Below are 17240 nucleotides of genomic sequence, written 5' to 3' on the forward strand. Positions count from 1 at the left end.
TATTATCATGCATTCAAACTGTAAAATAAATCAACAGAATCAACAGTAAATAATTTTTTATTCTGACTCCATTAGTAATCCGAAATTAATCATTGATGTTTTTTAAATTGTACAAAATACCAGATTATTATTATTAATTAGACTTCAATTCCATAATAGAGAATAAGGTGAAGAATTCTTACTCAAATTGATGCCTGAAATGCTAAACTTGTTGACTGCACCTATTGATGCCTCCCTTCCTCCCCCCCCGGGTTCCTTAAATTTTCCTTCGAAAATTAAAACGCGCTTCAAGTACCTAAAAATATCCTAAAAAATCCAAAATCAGTGTTAGGACCATTTTTTGGCCAATTTCAGAATTCCGGCATAAACGGTTCCGCCGTGCTCCAACGACGGCACCGCCGCCCGCGGCAGCGATTTACCTTGGGTCGGTTGTTTTCGGCCGGTTTTGTATCACTTCCTGCGATAAAATACGTTAAGGGGTCTTAGTTGGCCAAAAAAATTCGAAAAATCAAAACTCACCGGAGGTGGAGTTCTCTGGTGCGACGGCTCCACTGGCTCATCTTTGCGGTTGGGTGTTTTGCTTCTGTCAACCTGTAAAGAAAGAAATGGTGATTATAATGGTGAGAGAATTACGCAGAACGGGAATTGAGAAGGGCCTCATCAGAGGCAATTTTTGTAATTTTCCGCGGTGGCATCGTTGGGCTTTTCTCGCGGTTTCATGCCAATCCGCCGGTCTTTTTGCTTCGATTTGGCCATGGGGGTGTTTAAAATCGAATTTCGAGCAAAGAAATTTATTTTTACCTCTTCTGGCGCTCAAAAATGCTTCCGGTGCGACGGCGGCGGCAATCGACTTCATTTCTGGTGGCTAGGTATTTTTCTCTTGCCGGGGGAGGGGGGTTCTGGCGACTAGGGTTAGGGTTTGATGTGAAGAGGATTATTTATATCCGTCCCCTTTTAATCTGGATTGTCCATCGCGTTTGATCTAAACCGTCCAATCGGGATTAAATAGAGAGTGAATCTGAAACCATTCGTCGCGATTTAATCTGGACCATTTGATCGCGTTTAAATAAAGAATAGATCTGTACCATTCATCGTGTTTAAATCTGACCGTCCGATCGCGTCTGAGGAGAGAATGGATACAGACCGTCCGTATGCGCGAAAATGAATCTGGACAATCCGATTGCGGGCATGTAGATCGCTTGCGTGGCCTCTCGCGTGGCATCGCGTCAGCGTCCCTTGCCACGTGGCACGCTCTAATTCGTCGAGGCTGCTGACAGGGCGTCTTACGTGGCACAATTTTTTTAAATTGTGTTTTGACCCTCCAGTTTCTGAATTTTCTTTCAAAAATATGCCTAAAACCCAAATTTTCACATATTTTTTCCAAAATTATTTTCAATTTCACCATCCATTTAATTTTCTTTATTTTTACATTAATTAATAATTTAAAAAATTAAAAATTAAATTTTATACATTAAATAAAAATTTAAAAATTCAAAAATTATATTTATGCACTAATTTCAAACGTTTTTTAAAAAAATTAATTAAGGGCATTACAACTCTTCCCCCTTAAAAGAAATTTAATCCCTCGAATTTGTCTCTCTCCTACTCAATCAAATAGTTACAAATATTGAACTATGAAGTCTGATTCTAGCTCTCACGTGACCTCCCCCGGTGTGTGATTCTACCATAGGACCTTAACAAAGGAAATTTTTCCGGTACGGAGTACTCTGCTCTTTCGGTCCACAATGCCGACCGGTACTTTCTCGTAGGACAGATCCTCCTGGAGTGAAAGAGACTCGTTGGCCAATACATAAGAGGAGTTCGGGTTGTACTTGCGTAGTATGGACATATGAAACACATTATAGACTCTGGAAACTTCTGGAAGCAGTATCAATCTGTATGCGGCGATAACAATTCTGTCTAAGATTTTAAATGGTCCAATAAAATAGGGATTTAACTTCCCCCTTTTGCCAAACCTACAGATTCTCTTGAAATGAGTGACCTTAAGGAATACCCGATCGCCTTTCTCAAATTCTAAATCTCTTATTCGAGTGTCTGCATAACACTTCTGCCTACTCTAAGCTGTCTGAATATTTTTCCTGATTTTAACTATTTTGGCTGTAGTCTCCTCTATGAAATCTGGGCTGAACAGTTTCCTATCACCTATTTTTTCCCAACATATCGGCGATCTGCATGGGTGGCCATACCACGCCTAGTATGGAGCCATGCCAATACTTGATAAGTAGTTGTTGTTGTACGCAAACTCTATCAGGAGTAGATGGTCATCCCAATGGTCCCTGAAGTCAAGAACACAAGCTCGAAACATATCTTTAAATGTGCGGATCGTTCTTTCTGACTGTCCATCGGTCTGATGGTGGAATGCAGTACTAAGGGACAGTTCATTCCCATGGCTTACTGAATGCTAGACCAGAACCGAGAAATGAACCTGAGGTCTCTGTCGGACACTACTGTCACTAACACTCTACGTAATTTGACTATATCCCGGATATACATTCTTGCTAATTTGTTCAAGGGGTATGTCATCTTGATGGCCAAGAAGTGGGAAAACTTGGTAAGCCGGTCAACAATTACCCATATGACATCATGTCTTGTGTGTGCCCTAGACAATCCTATCACGAAATCCATTGTGATGTGTTCTCACTTCTACTCTAGAATTGGTAATGACTGAAGTAGCCCACTTGGGTGTTCATGCTCTGTCTTGACCTGCTGATATACCAAACACTTATAAACAAAGTCAGCCATATTGTTTTTCATTTCGTTCCACTAAAATCGGGGTTGCATACTTTGATACATCTTGGTACTTCCAGGATGCATGACAAACTTTAAGCTATGGGCCTCTATCATGATGTCTCTTTTCAACTCACTGTCACCTAAAACACACACTCTATCCTGAAATCTAAGCAATCCATCTGTAGAGACTCGAAATTCTGGATTAACTCCTTGTTCTGCATCTTTTTTTAGGGTTGCTAAGGTGGAATCGGCAGACTGAGCTTCTTTTATTCTTTGAATCAATTCAGGTTGAATAGTCAGGTGGGCTAAACATGTGACTCTCTTTAGGTCCTGAAGTTGTACATGTTGTGTTGCCCCTATTACCCTGCATTTTGAATCCATCAAGTGAGCTAATATACCAGTATTTTTTCTGTTGAGTGTGTCGGCTACCACGCTGCCCTTACCCGGGTGATATAAGATGTTGTAATCATAATCCTTAAGGAGTTCTATCCACCTTTTTTGACGCATGTTGAGATCCTTTTGAGTGAATATGTATTTTAGGCTCTTATGGTCAGTATAAATTTGAAAGGTCTCCCCATACAAGTAATAGCGCTAAGTCTTCAAGGCGTAGATAATTGCAACAACTTCTAAGTCATGGGTGGGGTAGTTTTTCTAATGATTCTTTAACTGTCTGGACCCATAGGCTAACCTTCCCACGCTGCATCAAAATACAACCTAACCCTAGATAGGAGGGATCGCTATAAACTGTATATCTACCCGATCCGCTCGGCAAAGCCAACACAGGTGCAGTAGTCAACCGTTTCTTTAGTTCTTAAAAACTTCTTTCATAGTTCTCGTTCCATTCAAACTTGATGTTCTTCTTTATGAGCCGATTCAGATGAACAGTTAGGCTAGAAAATATTTCCACAAATATGCGGTAATAACCTACCATCCCCATAAAGCTACGAATTTCCTTGACTGATGTCAATTTTTTCCAGCCGAGCACGACTTTAACTTTTTCAGGGTTCACTGATACCTCATCCTTTGATATAATGTGTCCTAGGAAGGTAGTATGCTCAAGTTAGAACCCACACTTACTCAACTTTGCATACAATTTCTTCTCTCTAAGAACCTGCAAAACTTGAGTCAGATGGTGAGCATGTTCCTCTTTGTTTTTTTGAATAAACCAAGATATCATCGATGAACATAATGATGAGCTGATTCAAGAATTGTCTGAAAACTCTGTTCATCAAGTCGATGAAGATGGCTAGAGTGTTGGTTAGTCCAAATGGCATGACTAAGAACTCATAATGTCCGTACCTGGTTCGAAATGCTGTTTTGGGAATATCTTCTGCCTTGATCTTTACCTGATGGTAACCTGAACGCAGGTCTATATTGGAGAAGACTTGGGCACCCTACAACTGATCAAAAAAGTCATTGATCCTGGGGAGGGGATACTTATTCTTGATCGTGACTCTGTTTAGACCTCTGTAGTCGATACATAACCTCAACATCCCATCTCTTTTTCTTACAAATGTGACTTCGGCACTGTAAGGGGACACACTATGTTAGATGAATCTACTGTCCTGCAATTCATTGATATGTTTACTTAGCTCCTCCATCTCAACACGACTCATGCAGTAAGGAGCAATCGAAATAGGCTGGGTGTCTGGCTAAAGGTTTATAGTGAATTCGACTTTTCTATCCATTGGCAGTCCAGGTAATTCATCCGAGAACACATCCGAAAAGGCTCGAACTATCGGAATCTCTTAAATACAAATTTCTTTCTTGGGTTTGCCTAGTTAGAGAAAACAGTAGGGTTAAAGTACTTGATAATAAGAAAATTTTCCATGAGGGAACAAATATTAAAGAATTTTATTAATTTGTAAATGACTCCTCATTAGGAGGGTTGAATATAATCTTTTTACGAAAACAATCTACGGTGGCATAATATGCCGCTAGCCAATTCATTCCTAAAATTACATCAAAGTCTCATGTGTCAATTTCTATTAGATTTACACTCAATTTTCTATCTGCTATATTTATGACATAGGCTCTGTATATAACTGCCCCCAATAGTGTCATACTCCCAAAAGTAGACATAAACAATACATAATCAAATTTTTCAGCTAATAAATTTAATTTTGATTTAAAAATATGTGAAATAAATGAATGCGATACACCAGTATCAATTAAAATATAAGCAAGATATGTTACAGATAGTGTACATACCCTGTACCACATTTGGGTTGGCTTCTGCATCCTGCTGAGTGAGGTTGTAAGCCTTGCCCTAAATAAAAAATCTGGTCTGGTTCTGCTTCCTTGGGCACTCCCTTGCATAATGTTGGACACTACCACATATGCGGCATGTGTTTTTGAGGCGATAGCAAGGTTGGTCCCCACGATCCTTGCCATAGTGCTAACAGGTCCTACCGCATCTTGTTGCTGGAATCTGAGGGGGCGCCTGAATCATCGGCCTGGGTCTCTTGTTTTGTTGAACAAGTGCAGTAGGTGCTGGTCTGCAGTGTGGAGTCGAGGGCCTGAGGTTCCCTACTGTTGGAGGGAAAATACGAAGGTTCCTCTCCACTAACTGTGCCTTGGCCAGAACAGCCGGGTACGTACTGAGCTCGAACACATACAACTACTGTCTGATCTCAAGACGGAGACCCCACTCGAACTTTCTTACCTTCCTGCCTTCATCCATCATGCTCTCAAGGGAATACTGGCCAAACTTTAGGAATTTCTGAGCATATTATGATACAGTCATGCCCCCCTAGATCAAGTGTGCAAACTCTATTTTCTTTAGATGTCGGAGATGCTCTGGAAGGTACTCTGCATGAAAGGCCGTCAAGAACTGTTCCCAATTGACTAGAATGAGCAGGGTGGCCTACTTGATTTGCCATCAGCGGCCTGCCTCTCCCACCATTACATAGGTAACAAGGATGACTCTTTGTTCGGGAATCATCCCAAAATTCATGGAGGCCTTCTCTATCTCAGCTAACTAGTACTCGTCCTCTTCAAAAGAGGATCCCCCTATAAAAGTAAATAGGTTTAGTCTTTTATACATCTCAATATAGCTTGGGTCTATCATGGGAGGAATTGAGTCCTGTGGAAGAGGGACTGAACTGTGCTGAGGATTTACTAGATGGCCCTACGGTGGTACTAGATGATACGGTGGAGGCATCAACTTACACTATGGTGGTGTCAGGTGATGTGGTTGGGGCACCAGGCCATACGGTGGTGGTGTCGGGTGGTACTGTGGCTGGGGCACCAGATCATACTGTGGTGGTATCGGGTGGTACTGCGGAGGAGCAGAGCCATACTGGGGTGGTTTGAGATCCTCTCGCTACAGCGGTGGCTCAACTTGTGGCAGAGAGGGAGAGTCAGGTAGCTCCCTCCTTTCCTCCCAGGTCTGATGAGTAGCGATGAGTATCTCCAGCATCTCAAATAACCGATCAACATCATCTCGAAGCGAACCCTCCCAGGCTACTCGGTTTAGTGGGGATCTTTCTCTTCTCATCTATCTATACCTACATTTTATAAGGAACGGTTGTGTGATAATTCATTATTTTTAGTGTTTCCTAAGGATTTTGTGTAAGGAATGCTTTCGAGAAACGCGACTCTGATACCAACTATAACAACCCCAAAAATTTCAAAAAAAATAAATTATAAATTTAGTGCGGAAGTGAAATAAATAGTTAGGGTTTATATTCCTTACACAATAACTGAAAGTGCCAAATATGGCTTACGGGAATAACCTTTCTAAAAGAACAACTAATAACCAAGGAAATAGATTAAAAGTAGACAACTACATGTCCTACTCACAATCTTCTTGTGGATCGGGCTATGGATCCTGATCCTCTTGATCTAAAATGGTTAATGAAAGAATGAACTACACTAGTCCACTAAGAATATCACACTACTCACCGACACAGAAATGAAGGTTGGTAGAACTTATAAAAATAACTAATTGAGCTCTTACTTAAGCAAAATCGTTTATCATAAATAAAATCATTTACCGTCTACTTACCGTAGCGAGATTTATAAAAAATAATAACCTATAGAGGCAATAACATAACATATATTATAATTTCATATATAATCGGTTAGAACAATAATATTTTTTTTTATCAACCTATTGGTATCCATAGGGGTGTATAAGGATGTCCTTGCAGCGTGTGAACCCTTTTCTTTAACCTTTCTAATTAACGGACCGTCCTCATACCCCGTAAGGTATGAGTGCTAAATTATTAAATCTCGATACACCATCTGATATGAGGGTGAAACGAGTCGTTCCCATACCCCGTCCGATATGAGCACCAAATTACCAAACCTTGATACCCCATCCGGTATGAGGCAACGTTCACTATAGGGTTCCCTATGTACCCGGTATGTCTGTCATCTCTCACGATATCCAATAAGGCTGTTGTTTCATCCATTCACTTAATCAGACAACTTTCCAACTTCCTTTAATTTCTAGTTTCTCAATTCAACCATAATCATATGAGGCAAGCAATACATATATTCAAACTACAAAATCAATCAATAAAGTATTATCATGCATTCAAACTTAAAAAAAAAATCAACAGAATCAACAGTGAATAACTTCCAGTTTTGACTCCATTAGTAATATGTAATTAATCATGGATATTTTTTAAATTGAACAAAATACCGTATTATTATTAATTAGACTTCAATTTCATAACAGAGAATAATGAGAGATTCTTACTCAAACTGATGTCTGAAACGCTAAACTTGTTGACTGTGTCTACTGGTGGCCCCCCGGGTTCTCTTAATTTTCTTTTCGGGGATTAAAACGCGCTTTAAGTACCTAAAAATATCCATAAAAATTCAAAATTAATGTTAGGACCCTTTTTTGGCCAATTGTGAAATTCCAGCACGGCAACTCCGCCGTGCTCCGGTGACGGCACCACCGCTCAAGAGGTGATTTGCCTCGGGTCGGCTGTTTTTGGCCGTTTTTGATCGAATTCGACCAGTTTTGTATCAATCCCTGCGAGAAAACATGTTAAGGGATCTCAGTTGGCCGAAAAAATTTGAAAAATCGAAACTCACCAGCGGCAGGGTTCTCTGGTATGGCGGCTCCGCCGGGTCACCTTTGCAGTTGGGTGTTTTGCTTCGGTCAACTTATAGAGAAGAAAATAGTTATTATAATGGTGAAATAATTACGTAAAACAGGAATCAAGAAAGGCCTTATCGGAGGCGATTTTTGCAATTTCTTGCGGCGGCGCTGCCAAGCCTTACCCGTGGTTTTTGGCCAACCCGCCAATCCTTTTGCTCCGATTTGGACATGGGGGTGTTTAAAATCGAATTTCGAGCAAAAAAATTTTTTTAACCTCTTTTGGCGGTTAGAAGTGGTTCCAACGCGGTGGCAGCGGCAATCGGCTTCCTTTCCGGTGGCTAGGTCTTCTTCTCTGGTTTGGGAGGGGGGGGGGGGGGGGGAGGTCTGGTGGCTAGGGTTAGGGTTTGGTGTGAAGAGGGTTATTTATATCCGTCCCCTTTTAATATGGGTCGTCTATCATGTTTGATATGGACTATCTGATCTCAATTAAATAGGGAGTGAATCTGAGCAGTTCATCGCGATTTAATCTGGACCATCCGATCGCGTTTAAATAAGAAGTGGATTTGGATCGTTTCTCGCATTTAAATTTAATTGTCTAATCGCGTCTAGAGAGAAAACGAATCCGGACCGTCCGTGCGTGCGAGAATGAATCTGGACTGTCTGATTGCGGGCACGTGGATCGCCCGCGTGGTACCGCGTTAACGTCCCTTGCCACGCGGTGCGCTCCTGTTCGTCGGGGCTCCTGACTGGACGTCCTACGTGGCACAATTTTTTTAAATTGTATTTTGACCTTCAGTTTTCAAATTTTCTTTCAAAAATATGTTTAGAACCCAAATTTTCACATTTTTTCCTAAAATTGTTTTCAACTTTATCCTCCATTAAATTTTCTTCATTTTTACATTAATTAATAATTTTAAAAATTAAAAATTTAATTTTATACATTAAATAAAAATTCAAAAATTATATTTACACACTAATTTTAAATATTTTTTTAAAAAATTAATTAAGTGCATTACACGCACACTAAGAGTCTGTTTGAACAATGGCTTAGTAACGATGATATAGTTTTTTCATGATTTTTTTAGTTTATTTGCACTTGCAAACACATAATATAGTCTTTTGTTGGTTAAGTTATGGTTCTCAAAATTATGATTTTTCTTATTTTTTTAAATCACCGATTCGATAGTTTTAAGATGGTTTGATAATTTTTTTTCTTTATATTCTTAATATTTTTTATTATTTACAACATTACTCTTCATTTTAAATTATTCTACCCGACACTCTTTACTCTTCTTTTTCTTCTACCAAACCTTGATGCAAGAAGATCCGCACACCTCTTGTTCTTCTTATTTTATTGTGTATATATATTTATATATATATATATATTTAATTATATATTTTTATACACATAAACATGTATTTATATATTCAATTAAATTCATATACTCATATTTTTAATTATATATACATATATTTAATTATATTAATTTTATTATATATTTAATTATATATACATAAATTTATATATTTATATATGTATTTATATATTTAATTATATATATATATATGTATATAATATATTTAATAGTATATATATATCTTTAATTATATATATTTATATTTAATACTATATATTTTTTTAATTTTTTATTTATTACTATATATAATAAAATATGAATAAAATAGATAATTTGTAGCACCCGGAAAGGAGGAAAAAAAAAAAAAAAAAAAAAAAAAAAAAAAAAGGGCGGCCACGTCAGCAGCCACGTCAGCAGGCCCGGTCAGCAGTCCCGGCCAACCAGGGCCTGCCACGTGGCAAGACCGCGTCACTCCAAAAGGAGCCACGCTGGCGATCCGCGTGGGTGCGATCCGACGGCCCAGATCAATCACGCGATCGGACGGCCCAGATTCAATCGCACGGACGGCCCAGATTCAATCAAAAACGAACGGCCCAGATTAAAACAAAATGAACGGCTGTGATCAAAAGGCAAGGGGTTATAAATAGAACCTCCACACCAGACCACAAACCCTAGCCGCCAGCCGCTCGCCGGAGAAGACGAACCAGAGGCCGACCGCCGCCACCCGCCGCCACTCGCCGCCGCACCGGGGAAATTTCCGACCGCCGATCGAGGTAAATTTCATACCCCCGACTCGTTTTTCCCCACTGATTCCTCCTATGGCCAAATCGAAGCCGAAATCCCGGCCAAACGGCCGGAATACGCGGCCGAAGCCCAGCGGCACCGCCGCGCCCCCTCTCGGTTTTTGCCTCCGACGAGGCCCTTCCCGGCCTCCGTTCGATGCAATTTTTATATCACCGTGATCACCATTCTTTTCTCTACAGGTTGACCGAAGCCAAATCACCAAAACACGAACTTCGCCGGAGAGTCGCCGTACCCGAGAGCGCCGCCGCCGGTAAGCTCCGTTTTTCCGTGATTTTTTGGCCCCCCGAGGGCCCTAGGGTTGTTTTCTGACAAGGACCAATGCGAGTGTGGCCGAATTCGGCCAAAAACGGCCGAAAACAGTCAACCCGAGGCGACTCGCCGCCGCCAGCGGCGGCGCCGTCGCCAGCGGCGGCGCCGTCGCCGGAGCACGGCGGAGCCGCCGTGCCGGAGTTGCGATTTGGGCCGAAAGAGGCCCTGGGCCTAATTTGGATTTTTTTTGGAACCCGTGCAGGTACTGTGAGCGTGTTTCAGTTCCCCGGGAAAAATTCAGGGGAAAATTAGGGACAGCCTGCAGGCGCACTGTGAATCGTATTCGGATCCCGAAAACAGGTAAGGACCCCTCACCTTATTTCCTATCACGGTATTAAAGTTCAAAATGATAAAACGGTATTTCTTGAATTAATGCATGTGTGAAATTGCTTAAGGTAGCTAATGGAGCCCGAGTCTAGTGTGATTGGTGGTTTACTGTTATTTGGCCTGTTTACAGCTTTAAATACAGAATGAGGTTTGATGTGTTCATTTTACAGATTTGTGTGCATGTACTACGTTTTTATTAATTATGGGTTGAATGACTGAAAAACTGATACTGTATGTTGTCTGTTTGGTATGAATTACGATTTGCTTGTTTAAATGTGAATTGATGATGCTGATTGAGGAAAAGGAAAAATGAAAGATTGTGTAAACTGATAATTGTATTATGGGGGTCAGCCTGACTAGATATCCTGGGAGATGGTGGACGGACCGGGTCCGTAGGGAACCCTACCGGGATTGTGGTCTCACATGCCGGACGGGGTATGGAGATCTTATGGTTTTGGCGCCCATACCGGACGGGGTATGGGGACGGCCCGTTTCACCCTCATACCGGACGGGGTATTGAGGTTTATGGTTTTGGCGCCCATACCGGACGGGGTATGGGGACGGCCCGTTTCACCCTCATACCGGACGGGGTATTGAGGTTCATGGTTTTGGCGCCCATACCGGACGGGGTATGGGGACGGCCCTGGAAACTGATTATGAATGTTAAAGGTTAACGGGTAGCGGAACCCCTATGGACCCCCACGGATACTAGTAGGCTGGTAAATGAGAAAAAGATATGTTGTACAATGATTGAATTACAAGAGGCGTGATAAGTGTTATGTTTTACAGCTTAGATTATTCAATGATTATGATAATGTTATTGTTTTTCTCATATTGTTTTCATAAATTCCACCAAGGTAAGTGGATGGTCAAAGTTTTATTATTGATAAAAGGTTTTGTTGTTAATAAACGAGTTTATTGTAAATTATGCTCCATTGGTCTTTTTGTGGTTTTTTACCCACCTTTATCTCCGTGACGGTGAGATATCGTGATGTTCTTACTGGGCTAGTGTAGCTCACTCCTTAATTAACCATTTCAGATCAGGAAGACATGGTTCCCGAGCCCGTTCCGCAGGAGGACGACGAAGGGGATGCCTAGAGACTCTGTAGTCATACGCATAGTTTTATTTTCGAGTTTCTTTCTTAGTTAGTTTAATCTTTTATATTTTAAGTACGTTTTTGGTTTTTCGTGTAAGGGATATTAAATGAAATTTTGACCTCGCTTCCGCATTCGATATATTTAAATACTCATTTCATTTTAATATTTTCCGGGGCCGTTACATAATTTGCTCAAATATACAACTATATTATACTGTTAATTCAAATAAAAATAGCTGTTACTAGGGCATCATCCAAATATGGTTAAATTTAAATATTAATGAACTTTACACATATCATACCATACCCAATATTAATGAACTATTATGCAAATCATCCAATCAAGTTCTAAAAGAAAAAGAAAAATTTATGTGAATTTTTTTTAAAATTCTATTAAAATTTTGTGAGAAAATTTTAACACAGATATTATTCAATTTGTTCGCGCGCTCCATTGATCAATAAGTTGATTAGCAAAAATCAGTTTTGGTGTAGATACATATAGAATATTCGTATTTTCGAATAATTTCAATTTAAAAATTTGCTGTCGAGTATGTTTTAGATTTAATTTTTAATCTGAAATATAATTTTTAAAGTAAAAATAGAGCATATCTAATTATTTTATATATTTTGTTACGTACTATGAACACATTATAATTTTTCACTAATACCAGAAAAATAAAATAAAAAAAACTGAAACTAATTAAACAGGGCAATTTTATAGTACTTCTATTTATTAAGAGTACCTTTAGATTTTATTATATTTGTTATATTGAGCCTTATTTTATTACTAGTTTAGTTGTTTTCTGTTGCTATCTTAAGTAACATTTATCACCATTAATTTTCAACATCGTATGGATCAAATAATAAGAAATAATGGTTAATACAAAGATAAGAAATTAAAAAAAAAATGATTGTAAAATATAGCAAATAAAAATAAGGTAGTATTGATACCTTTAAATAAATAAAAATATTATAGAAAATCACTTCTTAAAATAATTTTTTTAAAACTAATCAAATCTTAATTTATGAGATTGTCAATAAAATTTTCAACCTTCTAACAAAAAAAAAAAAAAAAAATAGTAGTAAAAAGAAGATAAATTTAAACGCAACTACAAAGCAAAAACATTAATCTTTCCTATTTAGTTGTATTAAAATAATTAACCATAAGTTTCCAAATTACAACTGAGATGATCAATGTTTGATGGTGCACTTGCTTCTTCTTAAAACCCCGGTAGGAGGACTTGTGACAATAATGTCGCAATTACCATGCAACCAATAAGAGTAACCTAGTAGATTACCAAAATTAGATCGTGCCTTAAATATTCCCTTGATTTGAAACCTTAGAGAATTATTCTCTATTTGTTTTTGAAGTCTCTCGCTTTCTGTTAAAGAAAGTCGAACTTGACTACTCACCAAATGAACATCTCTCAACTGGTAACGAGCCTTTGGTGCTGAGAAAGGTTCGATGTATTGGCTGGCGATGAGGGTATGTCCGTAATAAAGATCAATAATCATAGAACTAAAATCTACGCCTACCTTTTTATTTGGATTTGTGAAGTTTGCAAGGACGGTGACATCAGCATTTAGGAGATAACCCATGTCAAGATATGCAGCATTCAACGTTACGCTGGAGATGTCGAATCCTGGACTTTGTGGACGATATATTAAATAGACAACGAGAATAATTAACCCCCCTAAAATTATAATAAGTGCAAAAATAGCACAACATATAGCGGCAGACCATGTTAAGGGATTAGTTTTTTTGAGTGATGGCATCCGTGGACCATCTGGTGAGTGAGAGGAACGACCATATGGATGTCTTCTTGGCAATTCTTGTCTCTGTGTATGTGAATGTTTGCCATGAGATTGAGGTTGAAGTTCTTGTGAACTAAGTGGTAAAGGAGGTTGGGTCCTAAAAGAACTAGGAAATTGGCTTGTAGGTGCTGACTTATCTAGCTGAGGACGTTGTCCTTGAGATTGAGCTTGCCATCCAGTTGGCCCAGACTGTTGGCCTAGAGGTGATGAAGTGTCTACTTGGGGATGTTGATCTTGCGGTACTACAAGACTAGAATGTTGAGGTGGAGGTGATGAATTGTCTGGTTGTTGTAGTTTGTTTTGTGCTCGTGGTTGTAAGACCAATGAAACACGTGGCCGGGAACGTTGACCTTGACGTCGAGGTGGTGTGGCTGATGGGTGAGTTTGCTCATCATATTGGTAGGTTGGTCGTGAACCAAGGAGCTGCAAATTTGGGTTGTCTTGTGACTGTGTTATAAAATGAGGGTTAGTTTCACGGTGGCGAGACATGGTATCGTATGGAGATGGAGGGATGAGGAAATGAATGAGAGAGGAATAAGAAGAGTTGTTATGGGGCCAGTGGAAAAGGGGATGACTTGGTGAGAACTTCAAGTAGGATTCTTGTCTAGGCAAAGAATCAGACATAAGCTGACTTCAGGAGGCAAGTAATCTCTTGGTGATTCGTTTCTCTAAGTAATATACTAAAACCATAAAGCTTATTTTAAATCTAATCGCTTCAACAAATCAACAACACTGGTCCAGGATACCAATGCTTTTCCACTTTCGTTAGTGAGAGAATTCCTAAATGGGATTTTGAAGCCTCTTTTTTGCTTCTCTTTCCAGATTAAAAACCTAAATCAGAATATTCCTTCTTACAAAGGGATAAAGTGAAGAATTGTCATCAAATGGCCAGCTAGCCTGTACATGGCAGTCAGAAAGCTGTCCAGCCGTGAGCGAGATGGACTTATCTTTTTCTGCTGCAGCTTGTTGCCCCACTGCGTTGTCAAGTCATTTTGCTTTCACTTAATAGCCTGAATACATTTAAAAATTACGGTACTGAAGCAAATCAGTCAAAGTTCAGTAGGGTTTTAATTGGCTCCACAAGTAAGATTGTATTGCTGCACATTACCAAATTCAGTAGGGTTTTAATTGGCTCCACAACTAAGCCATTGCTGCAATTGCATTGCTGCACATTATAGCATAGAGATCAAAGGTTTTCATCCAAATTTACAATTAAATAAATAAGTCAGAAATATATGAATATTATCAGCCAGCTTACATCCTCTAAACTATATCAGAAGTATCATATCCTAGGCTAGTTGGATCTGAAGTTCTCCAGTCTGTTAGCAACGACAAGGATGTAACAAGGATGAAGGTTGTAAATGAACGAAGTGTGGCATGCTTGTCATCACATCAACTTACTGCAACCAATGCATTGCATCCAAGCCCATAGCCGCATTTGTAAACTTTAGTCCTCAACTCAAAATTTGCAATTGCTTCCCACTTCAGCATTGCCAATATAGCAGCTAACTGAACAAGTCAACAGAAGCAGATATGTAATATGCCCACCAGTTTTCGTGAAGAAGTTGCAAGTTTGTCAAACCTACATTAAAAATAGCATCTGATAACAGAGCAAAACCTGCACATTTGGATCCAATGGTTTGATTCAATCATCCCCGCTCCCATATATTTCTATTCTCAAAAGTTCGACTTCTTTGCACAAGAAACCTGAAAACTAGCATAGGTTTTTAGAACAGGATCATAACAATAACCGCACGGACAAAAGTATAACAAGAAGGTTTTTCATGACTGCTTCAGATTAACTGCTCAACATATCAGAACTAACAGCTTACTAGAAACCAAATCAAATAAAAGGGAACACTATCATCCAGCTAAAGTATCGATGTTGGAAAACACTGGTTTTGCTGTGTGTTTAAGACAGCTTTCTAATATTGCTGTGTTTGTGAATATGTAATGAATGATTAGATTAGAATTATGGATCGGATTTATATGAATGATTTGGATAATTATTAGTGAATAATAGTTTGTTTTATTAATTTCATATTATAGATTGAATGAATGATTATAAATTTATTGTTTATTTATTGATTTTATTAGTTATTGTTCTTTTTTAAGTCAAACAATTCTCTTAAAAAAAATTAAAAAGGAAAAAATAGAAAACTGATTCAATTCGACTTGCACTGGAGTTAGCAAGTTTAGTTTGATCCTATTCTGGATCAATAAACATCCTTGTTGAACTGCACTACTATTCCACAGCTGACCATAGCGTTACAGGATTACAAGATAATAATAGCCACTTAACTTACAAAGTTTTTGAAAAGAAACTCTTGTAATTCATTGAGTTTATCTTCTAGATCAACAAAAGAGTAAAATCAAGCTAAAGATGAATGTTAATGATGTTCAAGAAAATGGAATGCATTTCTTTGAGCAGTTACCACCTTCTCAATTACTTTCTACAATATTCTCTTTTTACAGAAAAAATAGCTATCACTACCAGTTATCAGTGTTTGGTTTTCTTTAAATATTCTTAATTACCTTGTACAATATTCTCTTCAACAGTAAAAATAGCTGACACCACTAGTTATTAGTTTTTGGTTTTCTTTAAAATGCATTCTATTGATCTAGCACCTTCTCATTAGCTCTATCTCATTAAACAGAAAAGTATTACAATTCAAAGGCCAGTTGTATAACATTCATTTATGTTTTTTTTTTGAAATATTATATTCGTTTATGTATTAGTAACATAATTAATATGAAATTATATATACTAAACATTATATAAATTTTAATTATTTATTTTGTTTAGAAAAGAAATATGAGTAGATATTTTATTTTAGATCAGGTTTTCATGTCTTCCATTTTTCATCTCATCAAATTCCTCACTCTTCATGCGGTTACACCTAGCAGATCTATGTATTTGTTTTCTTCGATCTTCATCAGACATGTTCTTCTTCTACTCCTTTAGCTATCACCATTGACACACCTTCCTCTTCTCCTTCTAACACCAAAGCTTATCTTGTCTTCCCACCAGACACTCTCTCAACTCTCCCGACAGCTCATCTTGTTTTCATCTTGATCTCTGATACTGAAGTTCTCAATTTCAACTCTCAGAGTCACTGCTATGGTGTGTATCTTTTCTTCTTTGTTTTTAATTATTTTTTATATAACTGTTTTATTCTTTAAAATGTTTAGAAAAGGAGGCCTTCCTGTCCTTTCTAATTTCAGGTTTTATATACTCTTTTGTTTTTCTTTTTTTGCTTTAGGTATAGCTTTCATTGGGGTTTAGCTGCAATAGATCTCTGCTGATTGGGTGACTAGTTGTTCGATTCTATTCCAATCAGTGTGGTATAGTACTGCCATATATCCCTGTTTGGAGGCTTTATTTAATTTTGGTTGAGTATGTTGTTTGTTCACTTCTATTCCTCTACTAAGCAGACATGAGATATTATAGTTTTTTTCCCCTGTGGAACTCAAGATAGTATAGCTGCTTTCATGTTGATGAAGCTGCTACTAGATTATTTATAAGCCGTAGGTGGTAGTGTTAGGTTCTTCTGATGGTACTGCTGATTGAAGCGTTACCATGCTGAGTTCAGTTATCTTGGTGAAGATGAAGCAGATAATTCGAATTATGTAAGAGTGCTATTGTTAGGAGGTAATTGCAAGGCAATGGCATTCAGACATTTGATCTAAATTGGAAGGCTGATGAGTATCGGAGACTTC

General features: G+C 38.4%; 1 protein-coding gene across 1 annotated transcript; it reads right to left on the reverse strand.

The window, feature by feature from the left end:
* Positions 1-12819: 12819 nt before the first annotated feature.
* LOC110817190 (proline-rich receptor-like kinase) lies at positions 12820-15184 on the reverse strand. Its single transcript, XM_022045625.2, has one exon. The coding sequence runs from the start codon at positions 14142-14144 to the stop codon at positions 12897-12899; it is 1248 nt and encodes a 415-aa protein (XP_021901317.2). The 5' UTR covers positions 14145-15184; the 3' UTR covers positions 12820-12896.
* Between the last annotated feature and the right edge of the window lie 2056 nt (positions 15185-17240).

Source organism: Carica papaya, chromosome 8, assembly GCF_054855325.1.
Source record: "Carica papaya isolate Zhongbai chromosome 8, ASM5485532v1, whole genome shotgun sequence".
NCBI lineage: Eukaryota > Viridiplantae > Streptophyta > Magnoliopsida > Brassicales > Caricaceae > Carica > Carica papaya.